Raw genomic sequence first — 18,065 nt, 5'->3', positions numbered from 1 at the left:
ACATACCATTCCTGGGGCCCTGCTTACATGGCCCATCATCGTGGCTAGACCGTCGATTACCGATGTCGATCTCTGATGTCGATGTTTGAGGTCTGGCCAGTACAGTTTTAAAATGTTTGTTTTTAAAATTCAAATATTGGAAAGACCTCGATAATTGAAAGAGAGTGAAAATATTTAACCTTTTGGTAATTCAACAAATTATCATTTAACATTGAATAAAACTTTTTAGAAAAGTTTATGTTCTTACCGGTTGACTCCGATCACAAGCTCTAACTCCGATCACGTAGCTCCGCTGAAACAGAGGGGGCCTAACCTGTTGATTTCACTCTGACGACCAAGTCAGTACATGACTTATAAGAAACAAGAAGTAGTCAGTTTCAGTCTTATAAACAACGTACCTTAACCTGGGATCTCAAGTCCATTTTATAGTTTACCTCTTGTAACAGCTTTGTATCACGAGAATATAATCTCAATTGAAAGCATACTCAACAGGAAAATATTCTGCTCAAGGGCATACCCTCATGGTGCTGCAACAGAACGAAATCTTTCCTCTAGGGAGTGCATAAAATAATAACAGAATAACCACCTGGGTACCAACTCATGTACCAGCATCAGGGGTCCAATCTGTCTACGTAGGCGCCCACAGCGTGGCGCTACACTCCTCTTTTGCATACATGCAACCTAACCTTTACGTGTCCTAACACACATGGGCTTAGGTTTAAAAGAAAATGTTTTACTTGAGCTAGACCCTATGCACATTAAGTGCACCCCTAAGTCCATAATTGTCCCTTGCTAGCCGCCTAGGCCTTATGCATGAAGGGTTATACGAAAAGGGACTGACATATACATCTGGGCCCAATCACATGACCCACCAACTTGGCCCAAGAGTTAAGTTGTCCTGTTTATGGCAGGTGTCGAGCTGACCTATTTGGTCCAGTACAGTTTCCAATAAAACCAAACACACAATTTGTAGATGAGTAATAATAATAATAATTAAAAGAATACAATACAATAAAATATTAAATACTATAAATGGATAATTGATGTAAAAATATTTATTTATTTTTACTATTTTTTAAATTTAAATATTGACACAGATCTCAACGATGGAAAGAGAGTGAACAAATTTGACTTTTTGATAATTCAACAGATCATCGTTTAACACTATACGAAACTTTTCAATTTCCAATAAAATCAAACATACAATTTGTAAATGAGTAATAATAATAGAAATAATTAAAAAAACACGACACAATAAAACAATTAAATATTGTAAAAGGATAATTGATGAAAATTATTTCAATACAAATTTATTGTTTTTAAATTCAAATATCGGAATATATCTGAATGATTGTATGAGAGTAAACATATTTGACCTTTGGTAACTTAAGTAAATTATCATTTAGCACCAATGAAACTTTTTAATTTTCAATAAAACCAAGCACATATTTCATAAATTAGTAATAATAATTAAAAAAAAACATGATACAATAAAATAATTAAATAAGATAAAAGGGTAATTAAAGCAAAAATATTTTACTTTAATGACCTTTTTAGTCTCAATAATTTTTTTAAAAAAATCAATTTCGTCTTTTTTTTTAAAAAAAAAAATAGTATGATCCCAAGGTTTTTTTAAAAAATTCAATTTGGTCTCAACCTTTTTAATATTAGTTTAACGTGGTCCAACAATTAAAGACTTTGGTAATTGATACAAAAATATTTAAAAACAAATTTATTATTTTTAAAAATCAAATAACGGAACATCTCTCAGCAATTGAAAGATAGTGAGCAAATTTGACATTTTGGTAACTCAAAAATTTATCAATTAACATGGAAGGAAGATGTTGTGTTTCTAATAAAACAAAACACACAATTACAAAATCAATAATAATAATAATTAAAAAATATGATACAATAAAATAATTAAATATTGTAAATCTGTCTACGTAGGCGCCCACAGCGTGGCGCTACACTCCTCTTTTGCATACATGCAACCTAACCTTTACGTGTCCTAACACACATGGGCTTAGGTTTAAAAGAAAATGTTTTACTTGAGCTAGACCCTATGCACATTAAGTGCACCCCTAAGTCCATAATTGTCCCTTGCTAGCCGCCTAGGCCTTATGCATGAAGGGTTATACGAAAAGGGACTGACATATACATCTGGGCCCAATCACATGACCCACCAACTTGGCCCAAGAGTTAAGTTGTCCTGTTTATGGCAGGTGTCGAGCTGACCTATTTGGTCCAGTACAGTTTCCAATAAAACCAAACACACAATTTGTAGATGAGTAATAATAATAATAATTAAAAGAATACAATACAATAAAATATTAAATACTATAAATGGATAATTGATGTAAAAATATTTATTTATTTTTACTATTTTTTAAATTTAAATATTGACACAGATCTCAACGATGGAAAGAGAGTGAACAAATTTGACTTTTTGATAATTCAACAGATCATCGTTTAACACTATACGAAACTTTTCAATTTCCAATAAAATCAAACATACAATTTGTAAATGAGTAATAATAATAGAAATAATTAAAAAAACACGACACAATAAAACAATTAAATATTGTAAAAGGATAATTGATGAAAATTATTTCAATACAAATTTATTGTTTTTAAATTCAAATATCGGAATATATCTGAATGATTGTATGAGAGTAAACATATTTGACCTTTGGTAACTTAAGTAAATTATCATTTAGCACCAATGAAACTTTTTAATTTTCAATAAAACCAAGCACATATTTCATAAATTAGTAATAATAATTAAAAAAAAACATGATACAATAAAATAATTAAATAAGATAAAAGGGTAATTAAAGCAAAAATATTTTACTTTAATGACCTTTTTAGTCTCAATAATTTTTTTAAAAAAATCAATTTCGTCTTTTTTTTTAAAAAAAAAAAAATAGTATGATCCCAAGGTTTTTTTAAAAAATTCAATTTGGTCTCAACCTTTTTAATATTAGTTTAACGTGGTCCAACAATTAAAGACTTTGGTAATTGATACAAAAATATTTAAAAACAAATTTATTATTTTTAAAAATCAAATAACGGAACATCTCTCAGCAATTGAAAGATAGTGAGCAAATTTGACATTTTGGTAACTCAAAAATTTATCAATTAACATGGAAGGAAGATGTTGTGTTTCTAATAAAACAAAACACACAATTACAAAATCAATAATAATAATAATTAAAAAATATGATACAATAAAATAATTAAATATTGTAAAATAGTAATTGATGCAAAATATTTAAAAACAAATTTATTGTTTATTAAATTTAATATTGGAATATTTTTCAATCATTAAAGGAAAGTGAACAAAGTTCACCTTTTGGTAAGTCAATAAATTATCATTTAACACTGCACAAAACGTTTTAGTTTCCAATAAAACAATGCACACAATTCATAAATGAGTAATAATAATAATTAAAAAACACTATACAAAAAAATTAATTAAATACTATGAAAAGGTAATTGATGTAAAAAAGTATTTAAAAATGAATTTACCATTTTTTTTCAATTCAACTATTGGAACATACCTCATTAATGGAAAGAGAGTGAACAAATATGACATTGTGGTAACTCTGGTAAATTATCATTGAACACCATAGTAAACTTTTCAATTTCTAATAAAACTAAACACACAATTCATAAATGAGTAATATTAATAATAATTTAAAAACACTATACAAAAAATAAATAAATACTATAAAAAGGTAATTGATGCAAAAAGTATTTAAAAATGAATTTATTTCAATTCTAATATTGGAACATACCTCAATAATAAAAAGAGAGTGAAGAAATATGACATTTTGGTAACTCGACAAATTATCATTGAACACGAAAGGAAACTTTTCAATTTCTAATAAAACCAAACACACAATTCTTAAATGAGTAATAATAAAAATATTTAAAAATTATGATACAATAAAACAATTAAATATTGTAAAAGGATAATTGATGCAAAATATTTAGAAATAAATTTATTGTTTTTTCAGTGCAAATATTGGAATAAACATCGATCATTAGAAGAGAGTGAACATATTTCACTGTTTGATAACTCAACAACTTATCATCTTACAATGGCATAAACTTTTCAGTTTCCAATTAAACCAAACACACAATTTGTAAATGAGTAATAATAATAAGAATAATTAAAAAAAAACAAGATACAATAAAATTATTAAAATTTATAAAAAAGTAATTGATGCAAAATATTTAAAAATAATTTATTATTTTTAAAATTCAAATATTGGAACAAATCTCAATGATCGAAAGGGAATAAACAAAGTTCACCATGATAGTAATTTTTTTTTAGAAAAATACAATTTCGTCCTCACTCCTTTAGAAAGTTTGTTGTCACTGCATATTGAATTATGTGTTGTGACCAAATTGAATCATTTTTAAAAACTTTGTGACCAAATTGATTTTTTTTTAAATGTGGGAACAAAATTACATTTCTTAAAAAGACAATTGGTACCAAAATAGTCATTAAACCTTGTATTTATTTAGGATTTTGAATAATTTAGAAATTATATTTATTTTAGATTTTTATTTAAGAATGGACATTGAATAATTTAGGATATAGTATTTATTTAAAATTTTTGAATAATCTAAATTTTTTTTATTTAAGTAGGACATTAAATAATTTAGGATTTGTATTTACTTAAGATTTTGAATAATTTAAAAATTTATTTATTTCATATTTTTATTTAAGTAGGACATTAACTAATTTAGGATTTGTATTTATTTAGGATTTTAAATAATTTATAATTCTTATTTATTTCCAATTTGTATTTAAGTAGAACATTAAATAATTTAGCATTTTTATTTATTTAGAAATTTAAATAATTTTAATATTTTATTTATTTCATATTTTTATTTAAGTAAGACATTAAATGATTTAAGATTTGTATTTATTTAAGAATATGAATAATTTAGGAATTTTATTTATTTTAGAATTTTATGTAGCTAGGACATTAAATAATTTAAAATTTATATTTTATATTTTTATTTAAGTAGGACATAAAATAATTTAGATTTGTATTTATTTAAAATTTTGAATAATTTGAAAATTTAATTTATTTCAGATTTTCATTTGAGTAGGACATTAAATAATTTAGGATTTGTATTTATTAAGATTTTAAACGATTTAAGAATTTAATTTTATTAGATATTATATATATTGTTAGATATTTCTATTTTTGTAATGGAGTTAACCCATATTTTTTTTTTCTATATAAACATAATACTATGTGTTCAATATACACAAGAGATTTATCATATTCTTATTTCCTTTTATTTTAATATGGTATCTAGAGCATAGGGTTATGATTCAATTTTTTTTTTGTGAACCCACTGTTCACTAGTATTTTTCAATCATCATCCCACCGCCTCCTTGACGCCAGAACTGCCATCGAAGCCACCGTCAGAGTTTCATCGGAGCCGCCATCGTTGTTGCTCTTGCCAATTGGTTAGTGACTGGATTTGTCCTTGTCATCTATAGCTTCTTCCACTGTCACTATGCCTGATCCGTCTATATATACTAATTATGATGGAACCAATTATGACACTTGGACCTCAAATATTAAATTATGGATTAAGAGTCAAGGTTATGTTGATCATCTTATTCGTCCCAGTGTTGCTAAAAATGAGGTTTCCCGTTTGTTGAAAATTGATGCTCAATTATGCATTGTTATCAAATTTACCATTCACTCATCTTTAAAACAAATTTTTCGAACCTATGAGACATGTTTAGAAGTTTGGGAACATGCAACATTATTATACGCCAATGATACTCAACGTCTGGTGTGAGTTGATTTTAGATTGGCACATTTTAAAGGTTTCACTTTTGTTTAGGCTTTTTGAGATTAACAGTTATGGTGAGAAACCCAATGAAGATTCCCACTGGACACGAACTTAACCAAGTGGTTAAGTATGTGTGAAGGTTCACTTCTAGAGGTCAAAGAGAAAACATTATTATATGGTGAAAATGATGATGAGGCGCGAAATTAAAACAAGAAACAAGATAAAGAAAAAAAAATGTAAAGGCCGAAATTAAAGAGTAGAGAAAGATATAAAATGGAATGGAAAGTGGCGCAAAGAAAAGAAATGAATATGTGAAGAGATGAAGAAAGCTTATGGAAAATGGAGTAAGGAGTCACGCCACTTGGAAGGGTGGGAGCTTCCAAGATGAATGGTGAGGAGCCGCCACTTGAGGTGCACTGCTCTCAAGATACAACCCAAGATAATTTAGGAGACAAAACTCACTAATCACTAAAACAAAGTTCCTCTTCTTAATTCAAATTCAAGTGTAATAACACGAGGCAAGACACTTTATTTATAGGAGAGAGTGTCCTGAAGAGCAAGATAAAGGGGTAGGGGTGTCAATTGTGAGAAACCTTCAAGAATGTAGGTCAAAGAAACCCTAAACCTAGGTGCACATGTCATGAAAGGTGGGCTTGGCACAAACACAAATTACTAATCACACTCTACTTAAATTACTAAGCACACCCTACTCTAGCTTATTCTTCTATTTGGACCCCCAAAGTGAGACCAATTTATTTACATACACTTGTCTTTTAAGAAGACCATAAGAAAGAACATCTGATACTCTGGCCTATGTTCAGTTCTTCTTTTGCTAAGGTCCTTCTTGTAGAATGTATATGAGTTTATAATTGAATGAGTTAATAAATGTATTGAATAGTTTGTTGACTCAATTCAAATTCAAATGGAATGTTTGATGAGAATTGGTTGTTTGATTTTAAATGATTTTGGTTTAGAAATCATATATATATATATATATATATATGTATAGATTGATATAATAGTTCAATGACGCAATGAGAGTGTTGGTATAATTCTGAGTAGGAAATGCCAATGTAATGTGTAGAGTTATAGATTTATGAATTGAATGAAATGTTGGTTTAAAATATAACAAATATAACATGTTTATGCAGAAATATCCTAACAAATATGCAGAATTATCTCGCCTGAGCGAGATAATTCTCGCTTAAGCGAGAATAAAATGAAAATTTAGGTGCTCTCGGGTTGATTCTTGCTCAAGTTAGACTCTTTGTAAAAAGTATTACTGATTTTTTTTATATTAGCTTTAAAAGGTTGGTTTCTTTCTTTCTGTATAGTTTCTACTTATAAATTATGTAGACTTTGATTTTATGTATATTTAATTGAAAAATTCATTAATTAGATATTTATGTGATTATTGGATGAAATTTTGAGTGGTTTGAAATTCTACACTTTCGTATGATGTAATTGTGTGGTTTTGGATATTGTGAGATTTAGAATATGAATTTATATCAAGACATAGTATTTTTAGGAAAGAAAATACATTGTTAAGATTGTTTAGGATGTGCATTGATTAGGGATTCCTCTAGAAGGAGATATCCTGACTCTCCTGAGATAATAAAACTATATAATTGAAGTTATTCAGGTGGTTAAAGTCAAAAGAGGTTCATATTAATGGATAAGTTGTTTGAAAGATAACTAACTTGACCTGTTATATAAGTCAACCCTGTCATACTATGATGTGAGTTGATTTTAGATGATTCCATTTTAGATTGATAATTTTTAGCAATTATATGGTGAGAACCCAAAGAAGATCCCCACTGGAAACAAACTTAACCAAGTGGTTAAGTAAGTGTGAAAGTTCACTTCTAGAGGGCAAAGGAAAAATACAAGAATATGGTGATTGATGATGAAGGGCGAAATGTAAAAGAGCATGGAAGGAATCGGAAGAACATAATGAAAACCGAATTGACAATGGATGAAGATAAGAACATAAGAACACAAAGATTGCTTTGAGCTTGCTTTGATCAAGAGAGTGGAATAGGATTTCATTTGTATTTATTTCAGTTCATTCTGTAACAAGTGTAATCCTTTTGTACTTTGTGTAAACTCTGGTGTGGTTGGCCAAGAAGTGTTGTGTGCTCTTGAGGTTGTCAACCAGTATAAACAGTTTGTGCAATCTCTCTCTCTCCCTTAAACTCTTTGATTTCTGTTTGTATATTTGTCAACTGGTATAAACAACCGATTCTTTCTGCGAAACAACCGATTGTTTTTCTGGTGCTGTATTAAATTGCTTTGTGTTTTTGGCTAACTGGATTCTGAATCAAGTTTTCTCAAAGGAATTTCATTCTAGACTAAAAGGTTTGCGAAAATCCTATTTAAACCATTCACCCCCCCCCCTCTAGTTTAAAGCCATACATTCTAACAAAAATGAGATGATCGGTCGCTCTATCAACTAGGCGATCGATGTTTGGTAAAGGATAAGAATCCTTTGGGTAGACTTTGTTCAGGTCGGTCTATTCAGTACACATCCTCCATTTACCATTTGATTTTTAACCATGAGTACATTTTCTAACCATGTGGTGTAATGTGCTTTCTTGATGAAGCCAACTTTGACCAATTTATCAACTTATTTTCGTGCGACATTGCACTTTTCTTCACCCATTTTTCTTTTCTTCTGGGTGATTAGTCTTGCTTCCTTGTATACTAAGAGTCGATGTGTAATGATGCTTGAGCTTACTCCGAGCATATATGAGGTTGTCCAAGCAAATAAATCATCATTGTTAATTAATGTTTAACTTATGGGTGGCAAAGCGGGCCAACCCACCCCGCATTGGCCCGCAAAAATGCGGATCGGGTTGGCCCGCCCCGCAAAGTTATTGCGGGCTTGAATTCCCGACCCGCCCCGCATAAGAGCTGACTCACGTTCTTTTTTTAAAAAAATTAAATTTTTTTTTTACATTTTGTTCTTAAAAAATTGTCAAATTAAACCTATATATTTGTTACTACCAAACCTAATTTTTTTTCTTCCTTTTCAAACATAGTCAAACATCAAAACATTAAACATTAAGATAAATATCAAATATCACTATTCTTCCACTTCCAAAACATTAAAAATACCTAATTCAAAAACATTAAACATAAACATAAACATTAATTCAAAAACATTAAACATAAACATTATTGACATTCTTCCATTTCAATAACATTGGATGCTGCTTTAGAAGAACTTTCATCCATTTTTTCATAATTATAATCTTCCCCGTCATCTGCATACATTAAAACAATGACAATTAATTAATTAAATTTTCATAAAAATAAGATAAATTAAAATAATCGAATTACCTTCAGAAAATTCATGCTTTCAACTAGAAGTACAAATGATTGCTTCCACGTTTTCAGGCCAAAGTCGATTTCTATACTTGTTAAGAATTCGAGAACCAATGCTAAATGTAGATTCTGATGCAACTGTGGTTATAGGGTTGCTCAACAAATCTCTAGCCATTAAAGCAAGATCAGAAAAATGTTAACTATTATTTTTCCACCAATCTAACACATCCATATGCTCTAAATAGTCAAAATCCAAAGTTGGTTCATCCAAATAAGTGTCAAGTTGTGACCTTCCTGCTTTATTAGCTACTTGAAGCTTGCGCATTTTTAATTCCTATAATGATGTAATAAGTTAGTATAATGGATTGCTGTAAAAAAAATTAAAAATGAATTAAAGTGCATTAATAAGTATTATTAAAGTAAATAACTTACATAAAAAAGACTTGGTTTAGACATAGATGATGAGAATGAAGATTGTCCTTGCTTTTGCTTTTGAACACTTGATGATGTTGTGAAACCTTTGGTAGAATATTCAGCAAAAAGTTTGTAAATTTTTTCCTTGATCTTTTCCAATTTTAGTTCCCAAGTAAGTGAATCAATTTTTTCAAAGCAAAATCCCAATGTTTCTAACTTCATCCTTGGGTCTAAAGTTGCACCAAATGCAATTACAACGCTATATTCATCCCAATATTTCTCAAACTTTACTATCATCAATTTAGCCATGTTCTTAATTAGTACATCTTCATCCTTCACATTTTTCATCAATAAACATTGAATTTTCCAAAATTGTAAAAAATACAAGTTGGAAGTAGGATAACTTGTAGCAGAAATCAAGTTAGTGATTTCATAAAAGGGTAACAAGAACTTGCAAATTTTTCCAGCTCTCTCCCACTCTTCCTCTGTAGGGCAATATTTATAAGATTCATCAACCAAATGCAAGCTTCCAAAAACACGTTGATATTTAAGAGCACTATTAATCATCAAATAAGTGGAGTTCCATCTTGTAGGGACATCAAGACACAACCCAGATGATGCATCAATATCACTAAACCTTTCAAAGCATTGTTTAAATTTCACCATTCTACTTTCCGAACCCTTCACATACTTGATGCTATTTCTAATTTGGTCCAAAGCATCACCAAGCACCTTTAATCCTTCTTGAACAATTAAATTCAATATGTGTGCACAACAATGGACATGAAAGAATTCACCACCACATATCAAACCATTTTACAAAATAAGTTGTCTTTTTAAAGTTTTTTGGAGAACATCATTAGCAGAAGCATTATCCAAAGTCATAGAAAACATCTTTTTCTCTAGTCCCCAATTTTGTAAAAAATCATTAATTTTCTTAGACAACTCAAAACCTGTGTAAGGGGGAGGCATATGACAAAAGTTTAGTAGCTTGGTATTTAACTTCCGATTCAGGTCAACAAAATGTGAAGTCAATGATATGAAACCCTCAATATTAATAGATGTCCATAAATCAGAAGTTAAGCATATCCTACTAGGAATGGAAGCAATCAATTCCTTAAGAATTATTTTTTCTTTCATATACATTCTCCCAATATCAGCCTTAACAGTGTTTCTAGAAATCATAATTGCATAAGGACACAAGTAGTTTATCCAAGTCCTAAGTTCGGGATACTCAAAAAATTTGTAAGGCAAATCGTGGCTAATAACTAGACTAGACAACAATTCCTGATGTACAACTTGATCTATTTTTTTTTTGCCACATCTTCAGATTTTCTTTTAACACATTTCATAATGTGACGATTTAAATGAAAAGTCCTATATTTTCTTCCACAAGTTATATATATTTTGTTGCAACTATTGTACTTTGCCCTTTCTTTTCCATCCTTTCCCTCCTTAATCCTAGTAAAATACCTCCAACAATTAGATGTGCTAGTCTTATCCCTTTTCTTTTTTTCAGGTTCAACAATTTTAGATTGTTTCTCAGTATTATCATCTTCCTCCAATTCAAACTCATAAATAGGCATATTACATTCTTCATCCATTACAATCAATTTGCAAATTGAGATCCTGTTGGAAAATATAGAATCCCTAATTTATATGCAGATAAACCCAAATACCCAATTTATATCAAAATTTCAAACCAAATAAACACAAATCCCCAATTTACATAAAAAAATTCAAAAGAAATAAACACAAATCCCCAATTTATACCAAAATTTCAAACCACATACACAAAAATCTCCAATTAATTTGTAGAAAAAAAACTTGCCTTGTGTGGTGGAGAAGGAGTGGCGGCAGCACCTGCAGCAATGGTGCGGTCTGGCAGCGGTGCGGAAGTGGAGTCGCAGGCGTGCGAGCGAGCAATTGGAGGCGGCGTGAGTGATCGTAGGCGGCGTGAGTGATCTGTGTTAGCTGATTTTTCGGGGTGTTACTCGGATTCGACGGGATATGACCCTGATTTGTAGGGAATTTCCATAACTGTCGCAATTGTCATTTATTGAGTGCCTTAGATGTATTTGAAGGCAGTCAGTCGGTTACCAACATCGAATGACTGGTTCGTTCGGTACCGACCAGTACACAAAGCAACAATTAAAATGGAAATCAAAGCAAAAGTTCCTTACATTAAGCCTCTGACGAGCTCTTTTGTGACTCTAGTAATTTTGTGATGTCTAATATTCTATCCATGATTAACTTGTACCTTGACTTCTCTCAAAGCTTTCTTAATTTGTAAATTAGCAAGAAAAAGACATATACTATTTCTAAATTAATTATATACATTTCAATATGTTCAAAGTGAAAACTAATCAAACCATCTCAAGAAAAATGTAGTGACATATATAGAAGAATTCATTATTATGAATTTAAAAACAAATTGCAGCTAAATAAGAACAAAAAAACAAAAAATCTTAAAGAAAAAAAAAATTGTCATACTTGCAACAACTTTTTCTCTCTTGAGGTCTTTCACTCTCAAAATTGCTCTGCTTCTTATTTTATCCTTTTCCATAATTGAACTTGCAATTGAACCCATATATAAGCCTTAAGGACCCTCATAATGACAAAATTAATTATTTAAAATTCAAATTCAAATATAACCTTTGACCTTACAAAATAAAAGAAATTATTAATTAGTATCGAACATGTAATGTGCCTAAAATATCAACCTTAGGGAAGCTTTGATGGCAGGCAAAGATGTCCACTTACGCTTTCAAATTCAAATTCAAATATTGGAACAAAAAATCTCAGCAAAAGAACTTATTGATTGGGTGTGACCTTATCAAGATGGAGAAAGACAATGCTTAAGGTTTATAGAGTAGAGTATACAACATAAGGGAAAGTACAACATTCTTGAGATAGAGAGAAACATTTATGATATGTTTGGATTAGGGAGATGATGTGTGAGGATTTGAAGAAATAAATTTAGAGTGATTTGAGATGAGAGTGCGAAGAAAATGATGTTGTTTGGATTAAATATTTTATAATATAAATTTATTTAATATTTAATATAACGATTATGTTTATAATTGATTATACATTATAATGTAACGTGTTAATTTTTTTTAACTTCTTTTTACATAAAATGTTTTAAAAAATTAAAAGTAATATAGTTAAATACTATAATCTATGTTTTTTTTTATGGATTGTGACACGTGAGGATTGTCACGTTTCCAAATCTACAGTAATTACTAGGTATAAACACTCACAGTTGACGTCATTTCAAACACAGGTTTAGGGTTCTTATAGCATGGATGATTTGACAAAGTGTGAGTAGAGACAAAAGATAGGAGAAGAAAAAATAGAGAAAATGTGAATTAGTATTTCAAAAAAAACAAAGCGTGGATAAAAAAAAATTGGGTGTAGGATTCTACAAAGAAGAAAATCAAAGAAAATGTAGATTAGTGTTTCAGAGAGACAGCATGGATCAGAAGTCTTTTGAGTGTAGAAAGACAAAACGTGGATGAGAAGTCTTTGGATGTAGATGACACATGTCTTGTGATGGCTTTGCCACATGTCTACTCTTGCATTAGCCACGTCTGTTTAAAGATTTCTTCTTTTGACAAAATTATAAATAATTTCATTTTAAATTATTTTAAAAAAAATTGTGACGGTGCACGTGGCGAAAGTTTCCATTCTGTATAGTATAGATATCCGTAAACATACTTCTTATAGAGTGACTCATCGTGGTTGAAAGTGACTTTGAGCATGTTTAGGGTTCGGTTAATCTCTTTCAAAAGCACTTCTATTCTAGACTAAACAATATCTTTATCTAAAATGTACTTTTAGCATAAAAAATATATTTCAACTATTATCCAAACATGCACTTTGCTCACAAAGTTAAAAAAAGCAGTGCGCTCAAAATCCATTTGGATGCTATTTGCTATATTGCGGAAAGTTCTCCAGTCTGAAAATTTTCATTCAGATCTAAATAAATATAAAACTATAAACAGCACCTGTGTACAAAGTGTAATTTACCTAAAATGAGACATGGTAGCCTTAACACAACTACTAACAGGCACAAGTAACCTACTTTAATAGGTTATGAACTTTGCTATTTATCCTACACTTTTGAACTTCTACCTGAGTGTTCTTAAGTCATTGATTATTTCATATTGGACCTCTTGTAGCTTAGTAAAGACATTCATTCTCATTGTACCATCACATCTCAAGTCATGTTTCAACCAATATGTAAAATCTCTCATCATAAAGTTCAGTATATCATAGGAAGTTCCTGTGACCAATTAACTATAGAAACAGATTAAAGTTTCCGGTAACATCTCATGAAAACTGAACAAAATTTGAAAAGTACAAAGTCAAGCTAAAAAGTATGCATGCAACTTCTCCCCAACGCAGGAACTAAGCACAACAAAGTGTGTTTGATCTATTTCTCCCAAGAGGGTGTATAGAACATGAATATAACTTATGCTACCTCACAAACCTAGCCACCCAGCTTAGAAAATTGTTTTTTCACAGCTTCTACATCTAAACATCTCAGAAAAGATAGATGTATCCAAGCACCGCCAAAAGGAGAACTAACAAAGCAGCAACTGCAACCCACACCCAGTAATTGTTAGACTTCTTCCGCTTAAGAATAACTTTTGGAACAGAATCTGGGCCTCTTGCTCGGTTCCTGGACCTGATACCACTCTCCCTTTGGACCTTTTCCTTCACAGGAGCAGTGGCTTGAATGTCATCGTTAACCTTTTCTGGTTCAGTAGCCTCAACAACATCATCTTTTGGTTCATCTTCAGGGTTGGCAACAACTCCAGCACCCGAAGCTTTCTTCTTTGCTTTCTTCTCACGGTCCTATAAAAACGGGTTTCAGGTTTTGGAAAATGTATAACTACAGAATGACAAAAAGAAATGAACAATCAAATCACCTTAAGCTTCTTCTCAGCTTCCTTTTGTGCTCTGATTGCTGCTTTGGCTGCAGCTTTGTCAGCTAACTTCTTCTTTCTTTCCAGAGCCTGCTTTGCTTTCAAAATTTCCTCATCACGCTTCATCTCTTTCAGCTTTGCAGGATCAATTTCAGGCTCGTTGGTAGGGGTTGCCTTTTTGGGATTTTCAAATTCATATTCATCAGTTACTGCTGAATCCTTAATGTCTGGTTTGGATTTCAAATCTCTCCCTTTGTTTTTGGATTCTTTCTGAGCAGGCAAAGTTTCTTGTGGAGAAGGCTTAGGCTCCTCCTTTGGCTGTTTTGGAACAGTTTTTGGTATTGCTTCAGCTTCAGCAGGCTTTGGTTCCTCCAGTATTGGCTTTTCATCTGGGTTCCTCATCCGTCCATCCCGGCTTAACTGACGCATATCCAATGAGGCCAAAATTCTTTTTTCATAATCATTCCTAAATGCTTTGTCACTGTTCCACAGTGCCATAAATGTCTCAACCTGGAATCAAGGGGGAAATATAAGATTCAATCACAACCGTCAGTCAAAAAAGCAGGAAAAAGTTATCAGAAGGTTGTTAAAGTGCAATGGATCACCCAAAATTGGATAGTTAATAAGAACCAATATTATGAGGACAGACCTCTGTCTGCGAAACTTCATCAAGAGCATTAATATCTTTCTTGGCAGCCAGATCCCGTGCTTTGTTCAGAACTGTACGACTTCGATAGAAATAGGAATTCTGAACAAGTAAATATTAATGCAAATTCAGATATTATTCCACAAAGCTACATAGCATTGAAATAAACAAATTAGTTTAGCACAGGTTTCATTCAATCTTCAAACATTTATCCATACAAATGAGATGGGAACGGAAAAACAAGGTTCAACAAAATTATTTCCAACATCCCATTCTCCACCTTCTCTACCTAAACACCAGATGAAATTAAAATAACATTTCATCCTCTTTCGCATTCCATATATTCTTCTTTTTCATTTTCCATATATTCTTCTTTTTGATTTTCCACCCAGTTTACCAAGCTTTTCCTAAAGAAATCACACTGGATTGCTTATTTTAAAGTGAAACATACCCCCTCCTCACGCTGTCTTTTCAGCTGCTGCATGCTCTCAAAAGATTTGTCCCTTTTCTGAGATACAGCTGTCAGTTCCTCCTGTAGAGACTGAATATCCTTGTCAATGGCTTTCAGGGCATCGTCGATTTGCTTGATTTTGGACCGAATCGCTTCTCTCTCTTTCTTCACTCCATCCAAATCCCCACCTATAAGCTGCAATGGAAGTTAATTTCTCAAGAACCTTTTGAATAATAATAATACACATTTACTAAAAATAGTTTTAACAGGGGGGAATTCATTAGCATAAACAAATAAAACCACCTTACCTTGACCTGATCTTGAATGGCTTCTTTCTGCCCCATAGACTCCTGTAACTTGGTTCTCATTGCAGCATTGGCAATAACTTTCTCCCTTGTCCCCTCAAGCTGTTTGATTTCTCGGAGGAGTTGTTTTTCCTCAGTCAACGGAATGCTCTCATGCTGTATGCGGTACTGCAAACTATATATCTGCATCCGTCAACCACAAAGGAGTACTGAGTAATGGAGAATAGATGTGGGGATAACTAGACAAATTGATGAACTATGGACTGAAAAGAACTCAGACTCATAACATACAACAGTATTAAGTTCTTCCTCAGATGAACACAAACCACCCCGACCCGCATTATTTGTATTGCGCAGCTTGCCCAGTGCTTGCTGCAAAGGTTCGATCTCTTTTATTTTCTCATCCACAATACTCTGAAATTGCCTACTATCACCTCTTAGAGACTTGATTTGAGAAATCAACTCAGCTCGTTCTGACTGCAATGAATATATAATTATGTCAGATCTTCATTGAGAAAGAATCATCACATCTTTTCATTTCATTCTGCAAAAATAACCTCATGGAAAGAATGCAAGCCCCATTAATTTTTTTCTCGTAATTTTTCCAGTGAACTTTGTTCCACAACTATTTCCTATGCTTGCTGGCACCAAATGGACTACCATCAATGGGCAAAATAAATGTTTAAATTACAGTTACATTTTCTGCATAAATTTTCAATATAATTTTGAAAACAATTGTTTGCTACTGGTTGTGTTGTTTGCTGCTTGAGTCGCAAAGAATGACAATTAGTTCTTTTACACCACAATTACATAATGATACTTTTCATCAAGCAACCCAGATGAATTCTTCTCAACTTACCCGCTTTGCCTTCAGTGCTTCAGTGATCTGAAACCGGCCTTGATTTTTCTTGCTAATCTCTTTGTCAAGCAAATCAATTTTAGACTTTATGGTTGGATCCTCATAAGGCCTCCACCTGACAAAATAATAAGAATGAATCTGCTTAGGTGCAGGCCACTCTTCGGCAGCATCTCTCGGCACATTCGCCTCAGAAACATCATTCCCTTTTGCCGATTCATCTCCATGTGACCCAAATTTGATGGCCTCCACAGCTCCTACATCTTTTTCCAGCTTTCCATTCTCCTTCTCATGTAAAACAGGTTTTCCTCCTTCAGCACCATTCTCCACTGGGCCTTGAACCATCTCAAATCCCACAACCTCAACCGCCATGGTTCCAACTACAAGACAGCCTCACAAAATCCAACGAACCTAATAATTCCATAGCAATAAGGGGAAAATTCATGATACAGTTCAATATTTGATCAAAAGGCTCAATAACCAGGTATACAAATGCTAAATCACAAATCAAAAAGAAAAATTTGAGAAACATTGACCGTACATCACCATTATAAAAAAAAAACAACCAAATACACATATAAAAAGACATATATGCTGAACGAAAGCACACGAAAACTGAAGACATCAGCACTCACATAAATTCCCTCAATTCGATTGTAGACAGACAATCACGTTAAATGAACAAAGGGATCTAAAGATTACCACCTTCATCTCAAACATGCAAACGAAACAAGCCACGGTCAACAAAGCTACAGAACACGATTTAACAAAGAACACAATTTCCCAGGAAAAATCCCCCTTCTTATCTGATCAAACCCAACGTGCAAATCCGAATCCCAGAATGGAGAAAAGACGTCAAAACAAAATTCCAAAAGGGTATGATCTGAATAAATAGAACGATCAACCTACCATAGATGCATCGAGAAAAACAAAAACTTTGAACCTAAAAACCATACCAATAAACTAAAAACGGCACAAGCAATGACATAGAGAATATTCAGATGGAGAACGAAGAGAATTACAGCAAAGGAAGTCCTCTTTTTTCAAAAGGGTCTCCAAATTATAAATCAGATCACGAGTTCTCGGACCCGAACCTCAAGCCCCTCCTCACTGCGATGACTAAAACCAAAACCAGTTGGAGAGAGAAAGGAGAATTAACAGTTTTTATTTATATAAACAAAAGCGTAGATTTTTTTTTTTCATGCGCGGATTTCGCACCTCTCTTTTCTTCTAGTAAAATGTTGGACTACCGTATTTCTTGACGCTGTTATTTTAAGTAAGATTTTTTTTTCTTTTCTAC

The 18,065-nt window shown here is 31.8% G+C and overlaps 2 protein-coding genes across 2 annotated transcripts; both read right to left on the bottom strand.

Annotated features, from left to right (window-relative positions):
- Positions 1 to 9,193: 9,193 nt before the first annotated feature.
- LOC137834112 (zinc finger BED domain-containing protein RICESLEEPER 2-like) lies at positions 9,194 to 11,177 on the bottom strand. Its single transcript, XM_068642175.1, has 5 exons — positions 11,047 to 11,177; positions 10,527 to 10,747; positions 9,592 to 10,313; positions 9,384 to 9,493; positions 9,194 to 9,326 (listed from the first exon to the last, which is right to left on the bottom strand). The coding sequence occupies exons 1-5, from the start codon at positions 11,175 to 11,177 to the stop codon at positions 9,194 to 9,196; spliced, it is 1,317 nt and encodes a 438-aa protein (XP_068498276.1).
- A 2,628-nt stretch (positions 11,178 to 13,805) lies between these two features.
- LOC137835276 (proton pump-interactor 1-like) lies at positions 13,806 to 18,033 on the bottom strand. Its single transcript, XM_068643711.1, has 8 exons — positions 17,788 to 18,033; positions 16,769 to 17,176; positions 16,201 to 16,386; positions 15,913 to 16,092; positions 15,605 to 15,799; positions 15,157 to 15,255; positions 14,511 to 15,017; positions 13,806 to 14,436 (listed from the first exon to the last, which is right to left on the bottom strand). Exons 2-8 carry the CDS (start codon positions 17,135 to 17,137, stop codon positions 14,122 to 14,124), a joined length of 1,851 nt encoding a protein of 616 aa, XP_068499812.1. The 5' UTR covers positions 17,138 to 17,176; positions 17,788 to 18,033; the 3' UTR covers positions 13,806 to 14,121.
- Between the last annotated feature and the right edge of the window lie 32 nt (positions 18,034 to 18,065).

Source organism: Phaseolus vulgaris, chromosome 5, assembly GCF_000499845.2.
Source record: "Phaseolus vulgaris cultivar G19833 chromosome 5, P. vulgaris v2.0, whole genome shotgun sequence".
Classification (NCBI taxonomy): domain Eukaryota; kingdom Viridiplantae; phylum Streptophyta; class Magnoliopsida; order Fabales; family Fabaceae; genus Phaseolus; species Phaseolus vulgaris.
Note: the sequence above shows the minus strand (reverse complement) of the source record. Positions and strands in the feature narration are given on the sequence as shown.

Coding starts and splice junctions, on each gene's coding strand:
- LOC137835276 (XM_068643711.1), bottom strand. CDS start 17,137: ATGGCGGTTGAGGTTGTGGGATTTGAGATGGTTCAAGGCCCAGTGGAG. Junction 15,800..15,912: donor CCATTCAAGATCAGGTCAAG/GTAAGGTGGTTT, acceptor CTTCCATTGCAG/CTTATAGGTGGGGATTTGGA. Junction 15,018..15,156: donor ATGAAGTTTCGCAGACAGAG/GTCTGTCCTCAT, acceptor CCTTGATTCCAG/GTTGAGACATTTATGGCACT.
- LOC137834112 (XM_068642175.1), bottom strand. CDS start 11,177: ATGGATGAAGAATGTAATATGCCTATTTATGAGTTTGAATTGGAGGAA. Junction 10,314..10,526: donor TATGCCTCCCCCTTACACAG/GTTTTGAGTTGT, acceptor TTGTTCAAGAAG/GATTAAAGGTGCTTGGTGAT. Junction 9,327..9,383: donor TATTTAGAGCATATGGATGT/GTTAGATTGGTG, acceptor TTTAATGGCTAG/AGATTTGTTGAGCAACCCTA.